The 10578-nt window shown below is 26.9% G+C and overlaps 1 protein-coding gene and 1 long non-coding RNA gene across 2 annotated transcripts; one reads left to right on the top strand and one right to left on the bottom strand.

The window, feature by feature from the left end:
- Positions 1-3370: 3370 nt before the first annotated feature.
- Positions 3371-4402, bottom strand: LOC131649234 (xyloglucan O-acetyltransferase 1-like). The gene has a single exon (XM_058918995.1). The coding sequence runs from the start codon at positions 4400-4402 to the stop codon at positions 3371-3373; it is 1032 nt and encodes a 343-aa protein (XP_058774978.1).
- Positions 4403-6088: 1686 nt separating this feature from the next.
- On the top strand, positions 6089-9135 carry LOC131646219 (uncharacterized). Its single transcript, XR_009297344.1, has 3 exons — positions 6089-6888; positions 8295-8450; positions 8541-9135. It is a non-coding gene; the product is annotated as an uncharacterized LOC131646219 (long non-coding RNA).
- Positions 9136-10578: the final 1443 nt, after the last annotated feature.

The following is a 10578-nucleotide window of genomic DNA, read 5'->3' as shown; positions in this document are numbered from 1 at the left end:
ATATGTTTCATCAAAATCAAACATAGATTTTGCAAAAATCATTTAGTAACAAATAAAGCTTTGTATCTCACAATTTCACCATTCTATTTCACCTTTTTCAAAAAAATTCATTTATATCCAATTGGTTTCATATGTTGAGGTGTCCGGACTACATGTCAAATAATTTGTCACTTGTAAAGTAAGTTTAATTTAATTTCAATTGTACCTATTTATTTTGTTCAGTTTCCACTTTGTCCATAATATTTAATATACACTAATTCACGACCATGATATTATTTCTCACCTTTAGTGCTATATTATATACAAAGATATTGCCAACGATTAATTTATTTTTTATTCTATTAACTGAGGTTTCTTTATTTTCATAATTTATTTTCAAAGTATTTTACTTGTGACATAACTTATCGAGATCTCTTTATTTTCATAATTTCCAGGTACTTGATTTGTTCTTCTACAACTGAAAAATAAATTACGTCAAAGAGGAATAAAAGTGAAGATGTTTCAACTAGTAAACGGTCAACACATAGTCAAAATAACTATTGCAGTATGAGTTACCATAAATCATCATACTAGGTCTAATAATATGCCATCATGCTACACTTTATAAATTGACATGTGGCGGACAGCGAAAGAAAAATATCTCATGAAACCCTTAATGAACTAGTGACTCTAAGTACAAGAGGAGGTGAATTATGAAATGCAACGATCATTAATAATTAAAAAATTCTATTACTTTGAAAAATAATTTATTTTAGGAAAGAAACAAAGCAACGAAAAAATAGAAAGAAGGATTTAGAGAGAAAATAAAATTCAACAATAAAAACTAAAGAGAAAGAGATAGAGAGATTGCATATGGATTTATAGAGCTTCAACCTACCACTTGACACAATCTTTTTCCTAAGAATATATTCTTGAGAGTTACACTAAATTAATATCTTGAGATTTTAAGGATATTTTATTTAACCTTATTACAATAGATGAGAGATTTTATATTGTTTGATCTCCTAAACCAAATAGAGGTTTTGAAGGCTAAGCTCAGGAACCCAAACAACGTTTTACAAACTAATTAATCTCAAGAATCAAACTAATATTTTACCTAAACAATCTTAAGAACTAAACAAAAAATTTACTTGGAAAATCTCACCAGGGTCGGCCCAACGAAATTGGAGGCCTAAGGCAAAATTCAAATTAATTTTTTTGAAAATAAAAAACATATATTTATAAAATTTATATTAATTTATATTTTAAAAGAAAAAGTCATCAATAAAATTATTCATTAAAAATAATTATTTATTATATTTATATAATTTAAGAATTATATTAAAAAACCATTATTTTAGAAATTTGATTTAAAGTTATTCATTAAAAATATTTACTTTTATTAGTGTAGAAACAATAACAGATTTTTTTATGATCAAATTAAAAAATGGTGAATTCTTATCTACCCAACTCAAAAAGTTGGGTAAGGTTACCTACTTTGTAAAATGCTTTGAAAACAACAAATATTTGTAGTATTTTAATAAATAATTAAATATGTTAAATGAGATAGAATCATGTGATTAGTTGGAGGTACACTACCCAACTTTTTGTGATGGGTAGATAAGTTGTCAGTTGTCACCTTAAAAAAGATAAAATTTTAAAATTAAAATTACACATAACTACATTTATTTAACATTAATACTATTTATTAAAAATAATATTTATGAAATTTTAAAATAAATAATTAATCATAACATAAATGATAAAGCTATAATAATTTCATTGAATGAATGAAAATGCACGTCTAATATTTTTATAAACAAAAATGACAGAGGCGGTATTCAAACTACTACATTAAAGGAAAATAAGAAACTACTCTTCCGCTGGGCTATTGCAATTGACTTATTAATGTTATAATTTTATTGGTATATAATTTTAATTAATTTATTTGTAGGCCTTTTATATAGTCCAAAAAAGTGAGACCCAACGCAATGGCCTTGCTTGCCTTGCCCTTGGGTCGGGCCTGAATCTCATGAAACAAAAGAATGACATTCTTAATGAAGAACACTAAGGCATAAACACCAGTACAATAAAAAACTCAAAAGTATTTTTCACTCATGAGCAGGGCTGGTCCTGTGCAAGTGCAACAAGAGCCTTAGCACAGGGCCCCCAAATTGGAGGGCCTCATCTTAATATATATATATATATATATATATATATATATATATATATATATATATATATATATATATATATATATATATATATATATATATATATATTAAATTTATATTTTATAAATTAAATTATGAAACTTTATAATATTTTGTATCCCAACCGTGTGGTTGAAAGCTTGAGCATTAACGTTAATGGGCCTGGTTCGACCCTATGTATTGTATTTTGATTTTTTATTTTTGATCTAATTGTTGTACATGTAGTTTTTTTTCTGAAAGATCTTTGTCAAATCTTCTCTAATAATTGTTTTTTCAATAAATTTCCAATAACAGCACCGTTATATCCGCTTCAATGATTCGATATATTACTATTATTTATAACTAAGAACATATTTGGATATAATGAAGAATATATTACTTGATTAATAGTAATGATATATTCGGATCATTAAAGAAGCGACAACACTCTCGTTATGAGATGTTAATAGAGTGTATTTTGTAAAGAAATTAGTGTTATTATAAACAGGAAATTTTAATTTCATACGTGATTTATTAGAAATTTAATCATATCTAAAAAGGATCAAAATTTTTTCTCAAATACGCCAGTCCTTTCCAGAAATAAGAAGCTCTACCTTTCCAGAAATAAGAAGCTCTACTAATCTTTTGAAGGTCCTAAATTTTAGAAGGTCTAATCTTTTTCATTAACATTAAGAGATATAAAAAATGCTTTGATAAAAATCTAATAAATAAATAAAAATAATAAAAACTCAATTCATAAAAAATGAAATTAATCAAAAATCAAAATAATTATAATTAACTTTATTTTTTAATATATAATTTCATTTTTATGTGTCATTTTTAATAATAATAATTATATGTTTTAAAATTAAATTTGGGCCTATTTATTAAATAGAACGGGACCTCCGAATTGATTGGACCGGCCCTGTTCATGAGATATTAAGACAATTTTAGTGAAATAATATAAAAGAAGGGGAGAGAAGAAAATAATAAAAGGATAGTAGAAATCTAAATTATTGTGTAATTTGAAAAGAGCCTTAGGCTCTTTTATTTGTAAGAAACATGTAATTAAAAAAATATTAAGATCACTCTTATCAATATAAATAAAGTATATAACATAGTTTAGACTATGTAAACATGAAAATATCATATTCAAAATTAAATCATTCATGTACCAAAATTGTCGAATGAGAAATGCATCACTTTTCAAACTTTGGTTGTTCCCTCTTCATCAACTCCAAAAAAATTTCATTCCATGTATCTACAACTCCTGGTAAACACCAATGAACACAATCATTTTGTACTTTCTTTGGAATCCCATCAGAAAATGGAAACGGATTCATATAAACACCTGCATGACCATCTGCTCTCAACAATGCCAATTTAGTTATATCAAGCACCTCCAAATTAAGTCCATTTTGTTTAGCTTTTGCCTTAACATTTTCCAATTCCTCCATCTCAAGGCTTCTTATCTCAGCATCCTTTCCTTTAAGTTTCTTCTCCTCAGGTTCATATGGTTCCTTCTTTGAACAAGTACCACCCTTGTCCCAATCACCCTTAAAATGAGTAGGTGAATATGTTCTCACAATCACATCAATTCCATTCCCTTTAATAACTTTCCTCTCAATTATGCTATTAAGTGTAATCCTCAAAGCCTTTCTCATTGCAACATAAAATCCAATATCAGTGTACTTAAATTTAAACCTACGACATTTAAAACAACCGATAACAGAATCACCTTCATAGTAAATCGAAGGAACCTCCATCCAATGACCAAATGACAACACAATTAAGTCCATCTGATGTATATGCTTAGTCCACTTCTCATTTACCTGATCCAAATATATCTTATTATATGGTATCTCACCTTGTATTCTTTGATCACCCTTCACAAGAAATGGTGACCAATACATCGACAAATTTGCATTATGAGAGGCAAAGTAATACGTTGCTAAAGTGTCTTCTTTGGGGATAAGTTGGGGTGTGGAAATAGTAGATAACAGGCAAATTAGGGACTCGAACATGTTATTTGCTAAAGAGTCTCCAACAAAAACTATGTTCTTGTTTTTAGCGAGTTTAAGAAAAGTGTTTGGGTCAAAAATTGGAATGTTGCACTCATCTGGTTTCCATCTCCAATAAAGATAGTTTGTATCAGGTCTTCCATTAACTATGCAATTTCGTTGGTTCTTGATGTAACTGCATGTTGTTCCATTATACAAAGGGCCTCTCATGTCATGGACCCATCTTCCATTTGTATAGTCACATGGCTTCTCATACAAAATTTCCTTTTCTACCAAAAACAATAAATAATTAAATCTCGTAAAAAAATTTTATTATCATGCACAAAAAAATTTGACATCGATTTTTTTGAAAATATCTGTAACCGCGTTAACATGACCACAACTCTTTTTTTGTTTCTGAAATCTTGATATCTGGTCTTGCGACCGAGTATTTGATATTGCATTCAATGTTATTTGATATTGCATTCAAAGTGTTTATTTGTAGATGTTTTTTTGTTGAGAGGGTATGATATTGCCTGGAGTATCACCGGACTAGATACAATATACAATGACAGATCTAAATTTTTCTAAGACAAACAAATTTTAAATAACATAAAAAATAATAGTTATATTTGGTCCCATAAACAATATCAGTAAAATTCTAAATTAATAAATTTTTATTGCAATTCGATATAATATCAAAGATAACTAAGAAAACTACAATTTAAAACATTAGTAAGGGTAGAGCATTTACCTTTTGTTATAGGAGTGGAAGCTGGAAGTGAAGAGTTGTGAGTGATGGAAGTAATGGGAATGAAAAATGGAACAATGGAATTGAAGACAAAGAAAAGGTAAATTAGAGCTATGAGTGGGAGACCGTAGATAACAAAGTGAAAAATTATTTTGTTGAGTTTTTTCTTGAATGTGTTTGTAATTGTCATCGTCTTCCTTCACAGCTTTATTCCTTTTCTCATTTTTATGTTTGTTAAAAACCAAATGCTTATAATTTATATCATTTTGGATAAATTATTTGAAAACGTTTTTTTAAGCACAATTTTTCATTGAAAACTTTTTTTCAGGTAAAACTTTTTAATTGATTTTTCTTTTTGGTAAAACTTTTCGAATGAAAGTTTTAGTTTTAAGGTAACACTTTTTTTTTTGGTACAAAAAGTTAACACTTTTAATTGAAACTTATTTTTGTATAAAAATAATATATTTTGATTGAGTACTTAATACGGCCGGTTATTTATGTAAATTTTTTATGTTTATTTACAAATTTGTCTATAAGTTTATTATATTCCTTTTATAATGAGATTTGTTTTTACTCACTTTTATTATGATATTTGTTGACTGTTCATTTCGTCATTTTTGATAAATGAAGTCGATCATGTTTTATATTTTAAAGATTTTGTTGTTCATATCGATAAATTGAGATATTTTTTAGTGAGAAATATAATTAAAATTTTCATAAATTTAAAAATCAAATACAAATAATTATTTCTAAAAAATCATTAATATTTTATTTAATATAGATTTAAATTTGTGATCTTTGTAAGTTACAGAAGTTTTAAACTTGCCGGTTGTTTTTTTCATTTTTAAACGTGTGACTAATTGAGTGTTATTTGTTAGAAGCAAAAACTATGTAAGCTAATTTATGTATTATCATTAAATATAATAAAGTAAAAGGAGTTCTTTGGCAACTTTGCCATTTGTCAATCAATTAGAGTGCTTACTATTTTTATATTTGCTATTAATAGAAACATTTCTATAATTATTTTTAATTATTTTTTTAATATTTTATTAATTATTTCATTGATTTCTAATTACTCGTGATGACCGGATACAGTTTATTACATTGAGAGATGTAAAGCTATTAGTATCAATTGAAAATTCAAAAAGAAATTTTTGAAAGAAGCGTAAAATAATTTAAACACCCTTTTATCTTCCAACAGAGGTAGCATCACAATTCATTTTCCTTTCCCTATTCTCTCTCTATCTCACGCCACTATCCCTTCTTTTATTTTTCGGTTTCAAAAATATAAACAATCTTCCACTTTTCTTTTATCACACAAAATTTAAACACAATTAAAAATCAAAGATTAACCCTAAAAGAAGAGGGTATGGTCATAATTGTAGCTTTGCGTATGAGGCTTGCTCACGGTGGTTGGTTCAATCTCGGAGCGAAGGGACTGGAGTCCAGACGGTGGTGTCCCAACGTACGGCAGCGGAAACAGTTTCGAATTAGAGGCGAAGACGGTGGCTCGTGGTGGCGTGAAGGTTGATGCGAAAGAGGGAGTTGTGCGGCTGGGAAGCTTGAGTCGAGATAAATTAGAGGTTTCATCTTTGCTGTCTGCGTTGGAGTGGGGGTGTCGATTTGTGCATTCAAAACTAACTCTTTCTTTTCTTATCCATTCTTTGTATTCTTTCAATATTTTGGTTGTTTAGTTGATGCTAAAATTTGCTGGCTTTGAATGAATTGATGTTGGTGAGGGTGGTTTAGAAGCTGGTTGTTGAGTATTTTACAATATATTGTAACAGTAATTGAACAAAAAGGAAAGTATCAATTGATATTGCTTCTAAGCTCTGTGCAATATATTGCTTCTAATTTTTCTAATAGTTGATACTTCATTCTTACTTAAAATTTTATTTGCAGAATTGTCGGGCCGGTTAATGGTCGGTTAAGCAAGCCTCCTTCCATTGAGTACCAAATACAAAAGGTTAGGCATCTAAATGCATGCAACAGTTCATCATTTTTTTCTTTCCAAAAAAGGGCTTAAGTTTGAGCTTATTACTTATTTTAGAGGCTCAATTTCTTTGAAATGATGAGGTTGGTGATATTCAAATGCACATAACACTTCTACTGTATTTTAAATCTATTTAATTTTAAAGCATGATTGTGGATTTGGTTGACCTAAGTCATTCAAAGGAACTTGATATGAGGTTTTAGTTCATACCTTAATATATATATATATATATATATATATATATATATATATATATATATATATATATATATATGCATTAATTTTCAAGGAATTGTTATAAGTTTCCTTGATCAAGCATAATATTCAATTTTGGTGACACTGTTGATCTTGGTAAAGTTGTGAAGTGCAGCCTTTATATTTCGTGTGAAGCTAGAAAGAAGTAAGTGAAATTCATTGTAATTTATGACCTAGAATTGAAGAAGGAACAATTTTTTCTTCTCTGAGGAAATCCCAACAGATAAAAGTGGAGATTTTGATATGATATATGGCTTTTTTAGAGAGAATTGGAATACTGTGAGATGGGTTGCTGTTGGAATTATTATCTCTTAGATAAACAAAAAACTTATTTGATCACCCATTAATCTAATTCAAACCCGATGTTGCAATTAAATTTGACTATTTTGTAAGCTTCTTTGTACAGTTTATGATTGTTATGATATACTATTATAGTTGATTGGTTTTTGTTTCGCTTGATAACAAAGTATTATGTTTAAGAAATTAAGGGCTGAGCTGTGTAGTTTTTCATTTATTTAATAATACATTGATACTATCCAATTGACAACAATTACTGATAAGGCATAGATGTTAGTTGAAATTATTGGGTGATATTATTGAAAGTGGTTGCAACATGCTTTAGAATATTCATGATGAAACAAACCTTCTTAATTTGTTAGTGTAACACAAATGGTATCTGAGTTGTTCCATGAGGACTTTAATTAAGTAGTGAATAATTTTTTATATTTTAGAATTCTTTTTTCTTTTCTATGTATATAAAACATAATATACATATTTTGTTTATTCAAAGTGTTGTTTGCTTCTCTTTCACACAAGAACCATTTATTATAGCCTTTCTGTGTCACTTTTTTTACATTTATTATTATGTATTTATGTTCACCCAACATGGCCTTCATGGAGGATTTTTAATTGGATGTTTAAAAATATACTTTGCATTTTTCCTCTCTCCTGGGTTACAATTTAATAATTTGTACTAAGATTATTATTTAATAATAAATACGCCCGATCTGAGTTGTTTATTTTGGAGGCTTTTTTATTAATAATACCATTTCTTAGCTCTTATAGCTTTTCTTCTTTATTTTAATAAGCAAATGTTGATTTTTTTTAATTTATTTTACTAATAGGTGGAAGCTTTTAGAATTTGTTGAAGTCAACTGCAGCTCAATATGTTTCTTTGACATTGATAAACATGAATCTGCAATTTTGTGTTGGTCTAGAGCTAGAAATAAAGCTGCAGAAGTTGGAAAACTTGCTTCGCACTGCAACATTGGCGCGAAGAAGTTAGTTTGGCATCATTTCACTCAATAATCTATTATTCATTCATCTATTTATTATACCATTAATGACTGATATGTTTTTACTTTTTTTAGAGTAATAGATCAACCCGCAGCATCGATATGGACATAATCTACACTTTTATTATGATAAATGACATCAATTCAACGTTTTGAATGACAACATCACAGAATAATTGAAGATTCATTATTGTTCTCAGCCCTCTATGATCTATCACATAAAATCATTACTTTTAATCCTTTCATCTGATTCGTAGAACCTTTGTTTTGTTATTTGCTTGGTTTTTTTACATATAGTAAGTCATTACTCAAACAAGTGATTAAAATTGTTTGCCATTAATGGAAATGTGGTGCAGGATCCAGAAAAATCATTGAAATATGTGAGATCAATGTAAAATATATTGGAGAAAGATGTCAAACTTTCAGGTCTTTGAACTATATTTTTTGTCAAGTCTAATGGAAGTTCAAGCCTGTTTGGTTTTCTTCTCCTCTTAGTGTAATTTGCTAGAAAATTGCACTTCATGTCATTCATATTCCAATTTTTAATGTTTAGATTTCTTAATTTAATTTGGGTTGCGTGCACTTTAAGTAACAAAGATATTTTTGAGTACTACTAATAACAAAGACATGTTATAGTGTTACCATAGCGTGAGCGTCATATGTAAATGGTAAGTAGTTATAAATTTATTTATTTTAGTATACGAAATTTTATCCCGTGCCTTGCACGGGTATACTCACTAGTTTAATTAATTGAGTGTTAGATGTTAAAAGTAAAAACTTTTAAAAATTCGTCCTAATAGAGTTTGAATCTTGAACCTACTAGACCACTTGTTTTCCTTGTTTTATTATTACAATGCATATAATGCATATTACCTGTAATATTTAAAATTTTGTTTCCTTTTTATGTAATATTAATAATTTTTTATTAAAATTTTAAATTGTAATTTTAAATATAATTAACTAATAATTACAACATTTTCGTTGAAAAAACTTTTTGTGTTGATTTTTTTAAAATGAGTTGTTTTAAGTTATGGTTAACTTGTTGGATAGTAATGTCAAATATAATTAAATAATAATTAAAATAATTAATCATTTGATATTAAATAAATGAAATAGTTGAACTAAACAATTTTTATTTAAAATAATTAGTTTATTTTAATTAGCTTATTAATATTAAAACAATTGGTTTGTTAATAGTTGAAATATTTAAAATTAAATAGTTAATTAATTATTTTATTATTTCTTTGATAACTAGTTTATTAATATTTTAACTATTTCATATTTATTTTACTATTTCATATTTAAATAATAAGTTTATTAAATAGTTAGAATAATTATTTTAAATATTAAATAGTTAAATAATTATTAAAATAATTGATTAATTAAATAGTTAAAATATTTGTTTAAAATTTAAAGTATTAGTTTATTAAATACTTAAAATATTTGTTTTATATTTAATTTAATTATTTTAAATTTAAATAATTAAAATAAATAGTTTAGTTCAACTATTTTGTTTATTAAATGATTACTTAAATAAATATTTAAATTATAATATGTTTAAACTCTATAGAATTTATCAATTATTGATATTTCAAATATAAATAGTTGATATATCCAATCACATTTTAAAATATGTTTAAATATTATAAAATATTTCATGTCAAAAAAGACTCAACACAATTTTTTTCGACACAAAATATTTTAATTATTAGTTAATTATAATTAGCATTATTATTAAGAATTTTAATCAAAACTTAACAATACTACATAAAAAGAAAACAAAATTTTAAATATTGTTGCTAGTATGCATTGTATCATATGCATTGCAATTAAAAAACAAGCAAATTAAGTGGTTTAGTGGAGATGCATGGTTGTTGTGAGTAAGAGGTCTAAGGTTCTAACCCTCTTGTTAAAAAGTCCAATCAGCTAAAAAGTTATTTCATGGAGTTTCATCCAGATATCAAAACTAGTGCATGAGTACATCTATGATCTATGACATGTATAGCGAGTTTTGGATTACCCTCTATAACTTTTGGGCATCCTACACTTATTTTACAATGGGTTAATAGCCATTTATCCCCTGCCATATAGACGAGTTTTGGAATACCCCCTA

The sequence above is a fragment of the Vicia villosa genome, linkage group LG2 (genome assembly GCF_029867415.1).
Source record: "Vicia villosa cultivar HV-30 ecotype Madison, WI linkage group LG2, Vvil1.0, whole genome shotgun sequence".
Classification (NCBI taxonomy): Eukaryota; Viridiplantae; Streptophyta; class Magnoliopsida; order Fabales; family Fabaceae; genus Vicia; species Vicia villosa.
Note: the sequence above shows the minus strand (reverse complement) of the source record. Positions and strands in the feature narration are given on the sequence as shown.